General features: G+C 43.0%; 2 protein-coding genes across 2 annotated transcripts, besides 11 other annotated features; both read right to left on the bottom strand.

Annotated features, from left to right (window-relative positions):
* The first annotated feature begins 2,831 nt into the window (after positions 1–2,831).
* Positions 2,832–2,852: a microsatellite.
* A 720-nt stretch (positions 2,853–3,572) lies between these two features.
* Positions 3,573–3,604: a microsatellite.
* Positions 3,605–4,791: 1,187 nt separating this feature from the next.
* Positions 4,792–4,820: a microsatellite.
* Positions 4,821–6,387: 1,567 nt separating this feature from the next.
* Positions 6,388–6,409: a microsatellite.
* Positions 6,410–8,805: 2,396 nt separating this feature from the next.
* PVX_114265 (chorismate synthase) lies at positions 8,806–10,449 on the bottom strand (the record flags this gene model as incomplete). The annotated part of the gene is made up of 1 exon (XM_001616191.1): positions 8,806–10,449. One exon carries the CDS (start codon positions 10,447–10,449, stop codon positions 8,806–8,808), a length of 1,644 nt encoding a protein of 547 aa, XP_001616241.1.
* Positions 10,450–11,925: 1,476 nt separating this feature from the next.
* Positions 11,926–16,513, bottom strand: PVX_114270 (hypothetical protein, conserved; the record flags this gene model as incomplete). The annotated part of the gene is made up of 14 exons (XM_001616192.1): positions 11,926–12,519; positions 12,661–12,716; positions 12,928–13,000; positions 13,151–13,225; positions 13,382–13,440; positions 13,617–13,770; positions 13,939–14,062; positions 14,239–14,557; positions 14,688–14,746; positions 14,937–15,012; positions 15,187–15,592; positions 15,793–15,836; positions 15,976–16,129; positions 16,331–16,513. The coding sequence occupies 14 exons, from the start codon at positions 16,511–16,513 to the stop codon at positions 11,926–11,928; spliced, it is 2,376 nt and encodes a 791-aa protein (XP_001616242.1).
* Positions 12,405–12,430: a microsatellite.
* Positions 12,578–12,598: a microsatellite.
* Positions 13,782–13,896: a microsatellite.
* Positions 15,151–15,170: a microsatellite.
* Positions 15,377–15,460: a microsatellite.
* Positions 15,908–15,939: a microsatellite.
* Positions 16,193–16,215: a microsatellite.
* Positions 16,514–17,391: the final 878 nt, after the last annotated feature.

Below are 17,391 nucleotides of genomic sequence, written 5' to 3'. Positions count from 1 at the left end.
ATAAAAAATACACTATGGTGCAGTGCGACGTCGCACAATACAGTTGACCACAGTGCGGCACTCCTTTAAGAGCGAATCGTTGCCTAATCGCCAGGCGACGCACAACCAAGCACAGTCACGCACAGTTACGTACAATTGGGCAAAACACGCAAAATCAAGAACAATCACGCACAATTGGGCAAAATCACGAACAACCACACACAAATATGCAAAATCACGAACAATCGCGCACACCGTTTACGCACTTTTCGGTGCATGCACACTGTGGTAAGACAAAAAAGGGGTTCACGCGAGGGGGCGGAGCAAAATTAAAGTTACAATTAAAATTAAGGTTACAATAAAAATTAAGGTTGTAATTAAAATTAAGGCTATAATTAAAATGAACTTTATAATTAAAATGAACGTTATAATTAAAATGAAAGTTTAATTAAAGTTACAATTAACGTTATAATGAAAATGCTTGTGGTACATCGAAACAGGCCGTCGCGCAGGTGTATGCAAATACATTTATATGACTGGCCCAGTTTTACCAAATTCGTGTACTTAACAGAGGTAACACATTGACACGAATTAGCAAGCGAGAAGTGGCGCAGCAAGGGTTCTCCCCCTTCTCCTCCTCTTCGCGCGCAAAATGCTCTGTCGCAGTGGCGACTGTTCGATCATGAAAAGGTCACGCGAATAAACTTATGGTGAGCTGCTCGCCCCCTTTGCGAGAACTCTGGGGTGACAATAAATGAATCGGCAAAATAGCACAAACGTTAGGAGGACCTCTAAAAAGAGATTTAAAAAGAACGCTCGCGAAAACTCAAAAGGATTGTAAAGTCGTTTCACGCGATCAATTCTAACATTGAAAGTAACAACATGCAAAAATGAGAAATAAATTATACAAAAAATGGGTAATTGAAAAAAAAAAAAAAAAAAAAAGAGAGAATAATACACCTAATGTATATATATGCATGCGTTATGCATACTCATTTGTAAGTACAATAAAAACGATGTCACAAAAAAAAAGCGTGGAAATTACAATTTTGATGCCTCCACGAAAAAAAAAAAAAGGCCTATAGTTCTGTTTCACGCATGGTAAAATGACACACTTGTGTACACTATTTTGCCCCTAATTGTGCTTGTGAAAATGACGTGAAGTAGGAAAAAAAGTGCTACTAGTTAACGTCAGTACTTGGCGTTTTCCGTTCAACCACACGGCAAATGTGGTGAACTACACGAGTTTATATGTGTGTATTGGTTCATATGTTTGTGTAAATTTGCCTACACGTGTGGGCACACAGATGTATACACATTTACGCACACATGCGTTTACGCGCAGGACGTGTGTAAGGGGGTACAAACTAGCGCGTGCACAACTTGGGACAAAGTGAAAAACGCCGCCGGGCAAAAAAATGGGCATCCTCAATTTTTCTGCGCAGCTTTGATTGCTTATATTTTCAAGCGTCAAAGCGTTAAATGAACGAGGTGCAGATGGAGGAATGAACGGGGGAACCATCGAGTGGATCGATGCACACCCCTTCAAAAAAAGTCGTGTAAATGCAGAATTTTCCATGCAGTGGGGTGACGCAAAAATTACTGTTGCAACAAACAAGGCAACAGGTTTTATAGACTCACAGAAGCGGGGACGGAAAAAATAAAATATACACTTAAACATGCGCTTAAACATGTACATATACACACGTGTGCATACACGAATACAATTTTACAATTTTCCTCCCCTTTTCTTGTTCACAAATTAAAGACAATAAAGTGAAAAGGGCCATCACATTTATTCCTCCAGCTTCGTTTATGTTCAATAAAGCAATCGTTTAACTTAACAAAGTGGAGGGCAAAATGGAGGGCAAAATGGGGGGTAAAATGGGGGGTAAAATGGGGGGAAAAATGGAGCTCAAAATGGAGCACAAAATGGAGCACAAAATGGAGCACAAAATGGAGGACAAAAAGGAGTACAAAATGGAGGACAAAATGGCTAACAAAATGGCTAACAATATGGCGAACAAAATGGGACAAGTGTGTAAAAACGCAGGGTGCTGATGACCTACACAAAAGTGACATATATTTACTGTTAAAAATAGCCACTTACACTTAAAAGGAAAAAAGAAAAAGAAGAAATGGTGTGTATTGTTCTGTGCAATTTTGTACGCTGCAATTTTGTACTCTGCTATGTTGTACTATACTATGCAGTGCTGTGTTATTTTTTTTTTTTTTTTTACACACACACAAAATGAAGGAAAAAAAAAAAAAAAAAGAACAAATGGTGATGCAGGTAAGGATGAAGAATTTCCCAGACTAAGAATTAATGTAACACCTTTTTACATGAACAAGCAATAAAATTAAAGTTAAACAAGAAATTGTACATGTATACATACAGCTATGAAGCAGTTTTTTTTTTTAAGCTCTAATTGACGGTATATATGAACACGCAGTAAGTGGCTACATAAACGTGTTCCCACTTTGGCCATGTGTATATGTATGTTATGTATTCATACAAACAGCCACAGAAGTGTACATACATGTGTTCCTATCTGTGTACGTGCATACATTCACGAGCAAGTACAGGCCTGGGGGCGTATTACATGCCTCCTACCGTGCTTGCATAACTACGGACGTACTTACATACCTATGGAAACACGTATTATACATGTACACGTGCAAAATTATACATGTAAATGTGCAACTTTACATTGTCATAACCACTTCATCTTTCTACTTTTTTTTTTTTTATTTTTACCACAATTAGCCAGCGATACGCACATACGCATGTACATACAATTTTTTTTTTTTTTTTTTTGGCTAATATGTATGTACATGCAGGTAAAAAAAAAAAAAAAAAAAAAAAAAAAAAAAAAAAAAAAGTTAGCAGATCTACATGTAAATTAAAAGAAATAAATAAAATTAAAAATGGGAAATGCCTTAGAATTTTCTTTGAAATTTTATGGCTTTTTTTTTTTTTTTTTTTTCTTATTTACTCTATGTATAATATTTACACTTTAATAATAAGGCAAATTAAATGTAATGGGAAAAGCACTGTGCAGGTACATTTGTTGCAGAATAAGACAATAAATGTTTCATAAAAGGAAAGTAAAAAGGGAAGGAAAGTGCCTGCGTGGTGGATTATTTATATGAATAAACTGGCGTGAAGTGTGCGTTTTGTACGTTCACGTAAGCAAGTAACGCAAACGTACACACTTAGCACTTACCTGTTTTTCCGTTTTCCGTGCCTGCAATGGTTATTTGTAAGGGGCGCAAAAATGAGCAAAGAAAATGTTCTTCCGTTAATTCGATATGCAACTGCGTGTTTATGCGTTATAAGCTTATGTTTTTATTTTTTTTTTTTTGAAACATTTCTTATTCCCTTTTAGCGCTGTTATGTACATGCGTAGGTATTCGCACACACGTATATATATATGTATGTATGTATGTATGTTCTTTCCTTTCTTGCTCATTCGGTTTGACTTGTCCTTCGAGCTTTATTTTGCGAGTTCGTTCGTCACCTCGTTTGATCCGTCCCTTTAGCAGACCGTCGATCGATGGTTTCGAATTCGATTCGTCTGCACGCAATGGAGTTACTCTGCTCGCGCGTGAAATATTAATTTCCACCCAAGGGTAACACTACTTCGTCCGCGCTTTCCTTTGATTTGTTCAAATAATATGTCTAACTTTTTGTAAACCCCCAATTTCAAGGTGTACGCCTTTGGTGCGGTGTTTTTACAAGAAGGGGGAATTTTTGATCGATCTTTTTTTCTTATAAGATTACAGATGTGTATGTGCATCTAAATGCATACATATGTACACATATATGCATGTGTATATTTTTTTTTTTTTTTTTTTTTTAAATTAAATATGTGTCACTTTTTTGTTTTAATCGAGTGACAGGAAATTACCAATTGTGTAAGGTGGATGTTTCAATGGGAATGCATGGCGTTTATTTATTTTTTTTTTTTTTGCTCCCAAAACCACGCACCAGCAAAAAAAAAAAAACGATTCTGTGTTTATTGTTCTGGCGCTTCTACAAAGATGCGCATGCGTATGGGTGTGTAAATATATACACGTATAAGTAGTTATTTATTTTTGTTGATTCGCTTAGGTTTTTTCGCTTCTTCGTTTTCGTTTCTTCCCTTTTTTTATTGTTTTTTTTTTTTTCTTCATTCGTCTGTGCCTCGTGAAACTGTTTCACTCTTTTAATATTCCCCAACAGGGCAGGAAGGGGTTCTTGACTTAAATAAATCACGACTCGATTTTCGAGGACGTGATGTTCTTACATAAGGAGTGTGTTTTCCGCTGTCCACAGCTGCGATGAATTTCGTGGCAAAGCTGGAGGATTCAGCTGGGAAATTTGACCGAAAAATTGACCGAAAATTTAACCGAAAAATTGACCGAAAAATTAACCGAAAAATTGACCGAAAAATTAACCGAAAAATTGATAAAAAAATTGACCGAAAATTTGGCGGAAATTTTGACTAAAAATTTGACCCAACAATTGACCCATAATTTGACCGAAAAAATGACTGGGCATCTGAGTGCGGCGCTCCTTGCAAGGCATTTAGATGCTTACTCGGGTGCACCTATGTACATATCTATGTGCACAGGCATTCGCGCGCCTGCACGTGCGCATACACACTGATGCATGCATACGATATCTGCCTATGCGCACGCAGTGAAATGGTACGTCGAAATGGTACGTCGAAATGGTACGTCGAAATGGTACGCTGAGATGGCACGATAAAATGGTACTCTCTGCTGACACGCTGTGCTGATGCGCCGACTGATCCGCTGAATGGGATTTGTTCCCCTTTTTACTCACTTACATGCAAAAATGAGGATTAATGAAAATGTCGCCATGGTCTTCCTAATTGCATTACGGTGGTTTAAGGAGGGGGCTGTTAATTTAGCGAATGGGAGAAAAAAAAAAAAAAGAAGAAGAAGAAGAAAAAGAAAAAGTAATCAAAAAGGGGGGCGAAATATGGGACCAAAAAAATGGGCGAAAAATGGGACCAAAAAAGGGGCGAAAAAGATAAAGAAAATATAAACGAAAGGGTAAACGAAAGGGTAAACGAAAGGATAAAGAAAATGCAAACGAAAGGGTGAACAAAAAGGTGAACGAAAAATCACACGAGTAAGGAAACAAAAATGGGGACAAAAAAAAAAAAAAAAAAAAAATAGAAATTATGAAAGCATGGAAAATTTTTTGCGTTTCTTTGTAATCCCTTTTACATTATTTCTTAAAAAGGAACGAAGTCACATTCTAGTTTCAGATGTTTTCCCCTTTTTTTTTTTTTATAAGTATTGACAAATGCATATTTGAGCGATAAAAGCTCATATACCTTATTTGTATTCTCACTTTAACAACCTTTCGGGAAAAAAAATTGCTCCATGTGGGGGAAAAAATGCATAGAAGACACACAATTTTGCATGCGAAAAGGGAAGATGGTGTGTTTAATTTTGTAAATAAAAACCAACTGACAGGAAATAATAAATGCGAGCGGTAAAGTCATACTTTTGTTATAAAGAGAATCCCCTCCGCATGGGAACATTTTCCGGTTTTCATCACAAATGTGTACCTACATGTTTGCAAGCAAGGCAAATAAATTTCCAATGGTGTCTACACATTTTTGCAAACAGAACTTTTAATAAATGCATCGAAAAATTCGATGAACAATTGTGGTGAATTACTCCACGTGTGCATAAAATGTTAAGGTGTAAAAAAAAGAAAAAAAAAAAAAAAAATTAAAACCTGAATCTTATTTTGATTAGTAAAAAGGGGGAGCAATATTTACCTCTTTTTTCATGACGTGTAAATGGGCATCTTTAACTTTGTTAAATTAAAGGGTTGTGTAAAAAAAGTTTCCACGCAGGTATTTCTTTTTTTGTCAATTATCACCTGTACAGCAAGGTAAAAAGGGAGCGCACTTGCTTTGCAGGGGTGAAGGGAGGTGGGAAAAAAAAGGGTTAGCACTTCGATGGTATAAAAAAGTGTTAGCAGTTAGATGGCAAAAAAAAGGGTTAGCAGTTTCATGGTGTAAAAAAGGTGAGCAGTTGGACGGCAAAAAAATGTGTTAGCAGTTGGATGACAAAAAAAAGGGTTAGCAGTTCGATGGTGTAAAAAAGGTGAGCACTTCGATGGTGTAAAAAAGGGGAGCGGCTCGATGGTGTAAAAAAGGTGAGCAGTTTCATCGTGTAAAAAAGGTGAGCAGTTTGATGGCAAAAAAAAGTGTTAGCAGTTTGATGGCAAAAAAAAGTGTTAGCAGTTTGATGGAAAAAAAATGTGTTAGCAGTTTGATGGAAAAAAAATGTCTTAGCAGTTTGATGGCAAAAAAAAGGGTTAGCAGTTCGATGGTGTAAAAAAAATGAGCAGTTCGATGGTGTAAAAAAGAGGAGCGGTTCGATGGTATAAAAAAGATAGGCAGTTACTTTTGACAAAAAATGCACAATACATATATGGAAAAAAAAAAAAAATGGAACACTTAAAAAACGTGAACAAATGTGAACACACAAATGGGAAAATACAAATGCGAAGTTACAAATGGGAGGATACACATTTGCAGATACACATGTAAAGATACGCATGTGCAGATACACATGTGCAGATACGAATGCGCAGGTACAAATGTACAGATAAAAATATGCAGATAAAAATGTGCAGATAAAAATGTGCAGATACAAATGCGCAGATACAAATGTGCAGATAAAAATGCGCAGATCACATCTGCAGATACGCATGCGTTGTGCTGAGTAGCCCTCGCATGTTAACATCCCACATTTGAAAACCCGTGCGTCGCATTTTGTACCGATCAATTTTCCCTGCTGACTCACCCGTGTGTAGCAATTTGAACCAATAAAGGAATGAACAATTGCACACGCTTGTGCATTTTTCTGCCTAAGACGATTCGTATATTCCTGTGAAAAAAGCGGAGTTTCTTTTCCTATTTTAGCCATTTTGTTAGCTTTTCATTGGTGTTATTTTATTTATTTTTTTTTAATTTGTTTTGCATTTTCGTTGTGGGAATTGTCAACCCATCTGGTATTGGCTGCATCGACATTCTTTGGAAAATCACCTTTCACACAGGATTTTCCATAAGGATATATTTTATTAAACATTTTGTTTTTTTTTTTATCATTTTGGAGAATTTTTCAACGAATGAAATTTTTTTTTTTTTCTTTTTCACACGTCCTTTTGATGTTTTTTACATGCCTCTTTTTTTTTTCCTCTCCCTTTAAATGTGTTCCCTTTCTTAGAGACAATGTCCCTCTTATTAGTAGTTATTCGCATGCGCCGTGTTTGCCGTGCAAGGGAAAAGTGTTTTTTTTTTTTTATTTCTACTCGCCAGTAGACATTTTAATGTGCAATCGTGTTTTTCCCCTCAGCGTGAACAAATGTTCCGCGGGTAAGCAGCATGTAAGAGGTGTATAAGCGGTATATAAGCGGTATATAAGAGGTATATAAACGGTGCACACGGAGAGATATGCTACACACGTGGAGAGGTAGGCGGCGTATAAATGTACATACGCAGCTTATGGCAGCACATATGCCACATGCAACGGCGCACACACCTCATTTGACGACAAATAACTGAGCATGCCGACACCTGGGCAGCCACCAAATGACTATCCCCACATGCAAACGTATACCCGCGCGCATACCGCCTCCATCTCCACTTCCGTCTGCTAACCTGTGTGTACCCCATTTGGCGGAAGACTAAACCTGAGTTCGTTCGCGCAAATGTAGCGGTTCACCATGGCTATGCCTTTTTACCATCACGTGAATTTTGAATGTTGGTTTTCTCTCTCGAAATGGTCTCCCAGATGAGCTACATACAGTGACGAATTGAGCTAAATAACGGTTCGACATGTGCGCATCATTCTGTGGAGTATCCACCCTTATTTCGTCTTTCAAAAGAATAGTAATTTTTTTTTTTTTTTTCCTTTTTTTTTTTTGTACAACAGTATCGACAAAATGTCTTAGTTATGTGGGGAAAAACAAATTGGCTTAAATATTTTTTCCACCCCATATCTCATCATGAGGGGGGAAGACTTCGAAATTTTCGACCGAAAAAAAAAGAGAAAAGGGAGAGGGATGCGTGAACAGAAGGGGGAATCGATCCTCTCGCTTGTTGTGCACGAAGCGGAAAAAAAAAAAAAAAAAGGATAATCGACAAGTGATAGCGTGCGGTGTGATGAAATGCGGTAAAAGTGTCGTAAGGGGGGAAATAAAAAAAACACACACGCGAGTTGACAGGTTGGCAGGTTGGAAAGTTGGAAGGTTGACAGGTTGACAGGTTGGCAGGTTGGCAGGTTGGCGATTTGGCTGCTCAGCTGCTTAGCTGCTTAGCTGCTTAACTGACTGGCGGCTTGCCTGAATTACACCTCCCTTTCAAATTTGCACAACCTCCTTCCAAAGGGTGCAACATTATTTCCGTCGATGCGCGGTGTAGATTTTGTCATTTTATTTTTTTTTTTTTCCTCACGCCGTCCCTACATGATGCCACTCCGACGGTTCGCAAATCAGTGCAGTTTGGATAAGACTGCCCATAGGCCATAAATTTGTCTCCATTTGGGAATTTTTTACAAAAAGGGGAATGGCAAAATTAATGGGCATAAGTGGGTATAAATGGGTACAAATGGGTACAAATGGGCACACATGGGCATAAATGAGCGCAAATGGGCTAAACTGGCACAAATACGCTAACGTGCGTGTGCGCAGGGGAGAAGGAAAGCCACCCCTTTTGTTTTTTCTTTTTTTCTTTTTTCCTTTTTTTTTTTTTTTTTTTTTTCGCATGCATATGCACACTTTTGTCCGTGTTACTCCCTCGTCGAGCGGGAGAGGGACCCCACAGAGGGAAGCTTGCTATGGCCATACTTGGCCACTTGTCGAAGTATCATGTCTCCGATTACAATACTAGTGGAGGCTTCAATAATGGGGGGAAGTCTCGGCAAAATGCAGCAGTCGTGCATTCCTGTTACTTTCAGTTTGCACTTTTCTCCAAAAAAATTACACGTTTCCTTTTCTATTTGTATGGAAGATACTGGTTTTATGGCCGATCTGAAGACAATATTATTTCCTGTTGTAATTCCCGCTAGGATGCCTCCGCAGTTGTTACTCGTTGTGACAAGTAATTTTTCGCCACTGGGAGGGGAAGTTTCGCGCGTCGATTCGTCGACTCGGGGGTCCGATCGATTGGGGGGATTACCCGATCGATTGGAGGGATGGTCCGATCCATTGGGGGGATTACCCGATCCATTGGAGGGATAACCCGATAGATTGGAGAGATGACCCGATCGATGGCAGGCATCTTTTTCGAAAGAGGTGCCCTCCTGTGCACGACTCCCCCCTGGTGTCACCTCCCCCCTTTTGCTGTCAAGCGCATCCGTGAGAGTCCACCCCCTCTGACAGGGTCCCTCCTCTGGCACATCCAACGTGCCGAACAAATCGTTATGATCTGACCCGAGCATGTACGTCCCATCGAACCCACTTCCAAATTCGATGCCCTTCACTGCTGGAATGGAAAGAATAATTTTTCCTAATTCTGCTTCCATTTTTTCAAAAATTGGCTCTCCAATTCCTACTGGCACGTTGTGTGCAATGCACGTGGCTACTCCCCCTATGCTGTCCCCCGCTTTTTTTAATTTTAAAATGTACGAGCATATTTTTACTGCCGTGAGTGGGTGCGGGCACCTCGTTTGCAGCAGGGTGCACTCCCCCGGGTCGCTCAAGCGTTCACGCGCGTTTGCGAGGGGGTCATCAGTGGGATTGCCATCGGTGGGAGTGCCATCAGCGGGAGTGGCTCCCTCAGGGGCAGCCTCCCCCCCGCGCAGGAACTCCCCATTAGCGTTGTACACATTGCCGAAGAAGTCGGTGAATGTGCCCCTCCCCTGGTGGTACTTGACAGCCCCATGCGCATCGACCAAATCCCTCGAGGGCGGGTTGCGTTCAAAATCTTTGCTGACCTGTTCAGGTAACTTTATATTCCCAACAGAATGGACATAACAAACGATGGTGCAATTGTAAAAAGTGTGCAACCACTGCTCGATGCAAGCACCTGCTGCCACACGGGTTGCTGTTTCTCTCCCGGAAAAACGACTACTCCCACTTTTATTTTTCACATTGTATTTTTTAAAATATGTGTAATCGCCATGCCCGGGTCTCGGAATGTCTATGAACGAGGAATAATTTTTTTTTATTACATCTTCATTGTTAATTAAAAAAGTGATTGGCGTTCCCAAGGTTTTATTTTCATCAAAACCGGAAAGGACAATTAATTTGTCGGGCTCATTTCGGTTGCTCGTTAGCTTCGACTGGTTTGGTCTCCTCCTGTTTAGCTGCCTCTGTATCAAGTCGAAATTTATTTCCACGTTTGGCAGGAACCCATCTATCACGCACCCGATTGCTTTTCCGTGGCTCTCTCCGAACGAGGTGACCTTCAGCAGGGTCCCATACGTGCTCATGTTAAGAAGGGGCGGTGTGGCGGTATAGCGGTGTACTGCTATGGCGGTGTGGCGATATAACACTGTACTGCTATGGCGGGAAAGATCCGCAGAAAAGGTGTGCCCCTTTTAAAAAACGTGCGGGAGAGTCAAACTCCGTTACTGCACATGTGTGTGATGGTCCGCTGCGCATGGGGAGATTTAGAAGCTACTGATTGTACATGCAAAGTGGAGGCCTCGAATCGAGTTGCCATCTTTCGTTAGTGGCGATCGAAATGGAGGTAAGCTCCCTATATAAGGTTTCTCCTTTTTTCTTTTTCTTTTTTTTTTTTTTTTTTTTAAATGGGTTTTTCCCCATTTAGTGCCCCTATTTTTCTCCCTGGAAATGCCATTTTGTGTAAAATGGAGAGTGGCAAATGCTTCTAACGGGGCTTCCCCCGTGCGTTCGTCGACTCGTCGAAGTGCGTGCGCATGGGGGGGACGTCCGACTTCGGTTAATCGCAGCGGGGCGGAGCGACGAAAGAGTGTAGAACGGGGGCGGCGCTCAGCTGCACATGAGGTATACACACATAATACACATGTATTATACACATATATACTTACATATACATATGCGTGTATAATACCCACGTGGGGGTATGCCTTTTTTCACCTTTCGAGGGCATTCCCTCGAGGCGAAGGCAAAAACGCTCCCGCACGGTGCCTTGGATCGATGGGACAGAAAGACCTCACCAGGAGGAACGATCAACTGGAGGAAATAAATCCTCAAGAAATCCTCCACCTTTGCCTCCTCATGCATATGCGCAATCTACAACGAGTTAAACGCATTCCCTTTCACCTTTCCGCAGCAACGTGTGCCTCCGCATTTTATTCTTCAATTTGAACAAAAAAAAAGAAAACTGTTTTGAGGGTTGCTTAATTTTTTCGAGAGTTCTGCTCATTGTTGGGGTAAATTAAAATTTGTGAACTTTGAAAAAAGTGAAAAAAAAAAAAAAAAAAAAAAAAAAAAAAAACACAGTGGTACAACATAATACAATACAACAGTGCAAAATTAATCGGCAAAAAGGGAAAGAAAAAGGAAAGGAAAAAGAAATTTATATACATACGTGTGTACGTATATATCCACACATAACTCATAATTTATAATTCACTATGTACGTGGGGGGACGATTAAAAGCTGGTAATGCATGGTGAGGGGGCAGAAGAGAAATGCTGAAGTTAAGATAGTGACGATGGTGAGGTGAGGTAATTAAAAAGGGGAAAAAAAAAAAATTGCACACGTGATGGATGAAAGGGGGAAGTTTTTTTTTTTCTTCCTCCTCCATCTCTTCCTCCTCTTCCTCTTCTCTTTCCAGTTAAGAATTATGGGGTGAAAATAACACGTATGACGCGCGACGTGGACGTCTGCCCCGAAAGACAAACGAAGAACGAAAAACACCGCGCGCGCTGCAAACTGCGAGGAGCACAAAAGGAGAAAAAGCGCAATAGCTACAGTTTTTAATTATCCTCCGGTGGGTTTATGGCCCCTTCTTGCTGTTCCCCCCCTCCTGCGGATGCGGCAAATGCGGCTTCCGCTTCTGCTTCCGCTGCTGCCCCTGCTACACCGTCCGGGTTAACTACAATGTCGAAACAGTTGTAATCGAGGGGCCCCTTTTCACTTGTCGCATTCGCGCTTGGGTCTTCTGCCAGTTGATGCCCATAGGATTCTCCTCCCGCGTTATCCAGTGGGCCACAATCTTTCGCCCCAGCATTTGCGGGGTGAAGAACACCCTGTTCCTCTCCCAAGGTCTGCCCTCCAGTTGCCTCCCCCAAATGGTTATTCCCATTCGGTTCACCACCACGTTCGAGTGTCATATTATCCTGATTCAATCCTTGCCCCTCTACATCCAGCATACTCTGCAGGTACTCATTTTCACTGTAGCCATTTTTTGTTCTATTGTCCTTCTTCATTTCTGGTGGGGTCTTCGGCATGCTGATGGAAATCTGGGCTACCTTATCATCAAAATTCGCGCCGCTGTTATTCCCCTTGTCGTTGTTATTTATTAATTTTTTGTTGAGGAAGTACCCGTTCATGCCAACTTCGGGCAGGTTCTACGGGGAGGCAGGGGGGTGGAGAGACGTCACATGTGAGGTGTGCAAAGGGATAAGCAAATGGGTGTGCAAAGGGGAGGGCAAAATAATGTACAGTTGGCTAGGCACAAAAGAGCGTGCTCATGTAAACTCCTGTTTTACCGCTGTATCCACGTGGTCGTGCGAGTAGTTGCAGTAGTAGTTGGCGCAGTACAAACCTGTGGGGGGGAAGAGGTGAAGGAAGGAAACGTCAAAAAGGGGGAAAAAAGAGGAAAAAAAGAGGAAAAAAAGAGAAAAAAAGGAAAAAAAAACGGGGGAAAAAAGAGGAAAAAAAGCGTCAAAAATGGATGCGCCGCTCCACTCGGGAGTACTACCCCCACGCGGCCTTCTTCCCATGTGGAGACACTCCAATGGGTTCACTCTGCTTACCAAACTTGCAGGGCACATTGGGGTGAATGTAGATGCACTCCGATCCGAAGGCGCAGTACGGCCAGTTGCGGCACTGGGAAAGCGGAGGGGGGGGAAAAATGAAGTAAGCAGAGATAACAACATCCAAAAGGGTGAACACCAAAGTGATCCGAATCGGCGGGGATGATCAACTCGCTGCTTCGCAGATGATCGCATCCCGCAGATAATCGCCGTGCCCTCTTACGTTCTCCACGGGGTGAATGTAGCGGCACTTGTCTCCATACTGGCAGTTCGGCAGGAAGAGGCACTTCTTCGGAATCTGTTCGGGGGGGAGGCATCAAGGGGAAGAAGTGATGTAGAACGAGCGGCAGGACCGGTGGATGGAAGAGCGGAGGGATAACTTATATTTGCTCCGCAATCCAATCGGACTGAAAAAACGCACAGAGGGGTGACAAACAATTTGCACGCTTCTCACCTTCGCAACGGTGTTCTTGGCATCCGCTGGGTCGTCCGGGTTGGGTCCCTGGGGAGCATCTGCACGTTGAGGGGGGTCATAAGTGGGGGAACAGATACGCACTGGGGAGAAAAGGTACGAAGAGAACGAATTCTACACATTTGTGAAGAAGGCGCAGCTAAAAGAAGATCGCGAAGAAGGCGCGGTTAAAAAGTGTTCGCCTTGAGAGGAATTCCCCCCTTTCTGGGACACCTACCTGCATTCACTAGCCCACTCGAATTCGCGCCGCCGTCGCCAACCCCCTGAACCGCTGTTTCTGCTGGCCCTCCCCTTTGCTGCGCTGCAGCGAACGGCTGGCCATCTTCCTTCACAGCAGCTGGGTCATTTGGGGCCCTATCCATCTGCGCATTCTGCTGCGGTATGAAAGTACCATGGTTTGCGGAGTGGGACCCGTGTGGTGGCTGACCTTTCATAGGCCCCCTTCTCTCCGTCGCCATATGATGAGTATTAAAATGTTTCTGTCTTGTATTCAAAGGGGGAGTGAACGTAGGAGGTGTAAAAGTTGGCGGGGTGTGCACCGGTAGGGGGGGGTTATACGAAGGAGGGGGTGGAGTCGGGTTCGGCATCTTCTCATTGTAATTATTCTTCGTCATGTTATTTGTGAAAAACATATTGTGCTGGTGATTCCTGGGATTCATCGCGCTGCGTTAGGAAGTGGGGGTGAAAAAAGGGGGGGAAAAAATTGCGCCGTAAGAACTTCACTTGTTCCTTTGCAGACGGGGTTGCCCCAAAGCACACACTGGCATCCATCACATCGTTGGGTAAAAAAGGGAAGATAAATATGCTTCCCTTTTCTTCTTTCTACTCTCTTCGCATACCTGTTAGGATTCACATAACTCGCTGGGGGAGGGGGACCCTTTTTATTCATGTGCGCATTAAAGTGCATTCGGTTGGGGTGGTGCAGGCCACTGTTCGGGTGCCTATTATTGACGAAGCTATTATTGAGCATGGCGGGAGGCATGAAGGTGTTACCACTCATGGTGCTGCTATCCATTAGCTTCTGCTGATTTAACATGTAATTTCCCGGGTGGTAATTCGCCCCTGTTGGGTTCATTCCTTTTTCGTAACTGGGCTGCGCGCCGACGTTCTCGTAGGGGTAGTTCATGCGGTAGTTGGGCATGTCGTGGTTCGCCATGCCTACAGGGAGGGGGAAAGAGAAACAGATGTGCGGGAAATGAATTGACCTGTAAAGCGTAGCACACAAGGTAAGGGGCCACTATATTGAGCACTTTCGCCCCATCTCCGCAGCGTCCCAAAATTCGCTCACTCGTCGCGGATGGCTGCAAAAACGGAATCGGTTTGTCTCCTCCGAACTGGGGATTGGGTCTACAAAAGGGGGGAAGCAAAGTGGAAAAAAAAAAAATAAATAAAATAAAATAAAAAAATAAAAATATGCTGTGGCGATTCGTACAAATGTGCACACGTCAACAGGGGCAGCTACTCCTTCGCGCAACATATGGTGAAGAAGAACCACGTGCAATTATTTTCTTTTTCCTCCTCTCAACATGGTGGTTACTTTAGCACGGCCTTATTCTTCTTTTCGCTGGCGTTGTACTCATCCGCGCTGTCGCTCATTCGTCTGCCTTCCAGATCTGCGTTTCGAAGGGGAAGAAAAAAAAATGAGCATTCACGTGGGAGTATATTTAACGTTAACGATTACGCTAACGAGGGGGTATGTCCCCCCTCCTCACGGAGAGACCACTGTAGAACGCTTAAACACTTATGCGTGCACATCTGAACGCGCGCAGTGGGAAGCTCTCGGTTACCATTCCTTTTCTGGGCACCGTCCTGCAGTGCCTCAACCTTCCTCAGTTTTTTCTCTTCCTCCTTTTCCACGTAGATCACTCTACTCGGGGCCATCGAGTGACTGCCACTTCTGCCGACCCTCCTGTACTTCATATCGTCCCTTCCTTTCATTCGATCCATTTCTTTGTCTCCTCTCTTGGATCTAGGCCTATTGCTGTCGTAGTGAAATTTCCTCGCGTTTACACTGGAGGATGCCGATCTTGTGCCTATTCCTCCCCTTTGCCTTTTCTTGCTTCTCCTTCTGTTAAACGAATCTGCATCGTTGAGCGAGTACCTGCTGCTTCTACTTCTGCTTCGGTAACTTCTGGATCGCCTCCTCGTAATGGAAGTGTCTCTCCTGCTGGAGTCGTAATCCCTTTGGTGGTCCTGTGGAGGGGCGGGATGAGCAACATGTTTTGTAAAGTAAGACGTGTGCGCAAGGAAGTAGGGCAAAAGAGAAGTGCAAAACAGCAGTGCAAATTTTTGAATTTTTTTTTTTTTTTTTCCTAGGCTCTAAAAGGTGTAGGCCCATTTTTCCACATCGCAGTCCCACAAGTGAGGGACGTGAACACGGGCGCGTCACGAACCTTCGTTCTCCTTCCTTGAGTGACGGAATGTCTTGATTTGGATTCTACAAAGGGGGGGGGCACGGACGGTGAGCATTTTGCGGGGGAATCAGAAATAAGCGCACATGGGAACTGCCAATAGGTTATCCCATAGGGTATGCCCATAACGCGCGTACTCCCATACGCGGCTGGGGGGAGACTCACCTCTGCTCCTGTTGGACCGAGAAGCCTCGCCGTGATGCCTATCCTTGGCACTCTCGGATTTATACGATTTCTCATTCTTCGGGGAGCTGTCACTCTTTAACGGTTTTTTTATGTCACCCATGAGCTTCATCAGCCAGTTGACAAAGACGGTGGTCTACATGGTGGGGAAGAAAAAAAAAAAAAAAAAAAAAAAGGGGGTGATAGAGTATACCAAATGGAGATCATTCTATTATGCATAAGTGTGTCCCGCGCATTGCAAAAAAAACAGGGGAGGAGCTCTATGTGGGGATATGGCAATGCCGCTTCGGGGGCCCCCCCAAATGGGCCCCCACACACGTGGGGCATGCAAAATTACGTGGTCTCCCAGGAAATCCTTCAGCTCGTTACACATAAACTCCCGGCTACTTTTGGCATTCCCAGCCATGTGCCAAACGTACTCAGTCAATATATCCACTTCATATTCACCTAGAAGTTCCCTTAACTTATCTGTAATAATATTTTGGTATTTTTTCTCCTCGTCTTTGTTGCTCATCATCATTGTTCCTTTGGCGGTTGAACCAAAACGGGGTTATTTATCGTCTGGCGATGGCACCTACTGTGCGGTCTCGCAGGGGTCCTCCACTACAGGGGCTTGTGCTCCACTGGGGTGTGTATAAGCACACATATATAGTAATGCATATACTACGGGCGTATGCGTACGTTTGTCTGTATAGAGCGTACACCTCAGGTTTGCAAGTGTGCACAAGGGGGGCTCCTCCGGGGTAGCTTCCTTTCACTCAGCAGTAGAGGCGTTGGTTCTCATTTGAACGCCGGTGCTTCGAGGAGGCTTCCCAAACTGGCTTCCCAAACTGGCAAACGCGTGGGCAACCAGTTCTTTTCCTCCCTCCCTTGTCTCTCCGTGCATACAAGTCTAGGCAAACCCTTCCACTTGACGTTTTTGTCAACCGTATTTTTCACACAAAAAATTGATCCAAAGGGTATTCACACAAATGGTTTTACGTTAATCTTTTTGTTTTTTGTTTTTTTTTTTTGGGGTAGGGGGGCATATCTGAAGGTGAACATCGCTCTTCTGTGCAGATTCTCCCAACTGTTTGTGCATGTACATAGGAGTGTATACGCTAAACCGTTTGGTCTCCCCTGTTGGCAGCGAATTCGCTCTGCAAGGAGTCACCAAAGGACAGAGTCCACTTCTCCTTCCTCTTCTACTCACGTAGCTTCCGTTTTCTCCCCTTTGGAAAAAAAAGTAAACTGACGGGAAATCCCCTCCTCAGGTGGTGCCTTTCAATTTTGCATTTAAATGAACATACGGCAGTTTTCCTGAGGATGGCTACTGCGGTAAAACGCGCGGCATTTTTTACCTGCCCCTTTGCAGTGCTGTATTTCGACGAGAAAAAAAAAAAAAAAACAAGCAGGGAA

The sequence above is a fragment of the Plasmodium vivax genome, chromosome 11 (genome assembly GCF_000002415.2).
Source record: "Plasmodium vivax chromosome 11, whole genome shotgun sequence".
NCBI classification, from domain to species: Eukaryota; Apicomplexa; class Aconoidasida; order Haemosporida; family Plasmodiidae; genus Plasmodium; species Plasmodium vivax.
This window is presented reverse-complemented; position numbering and strand designations above follow the sequence as displayed.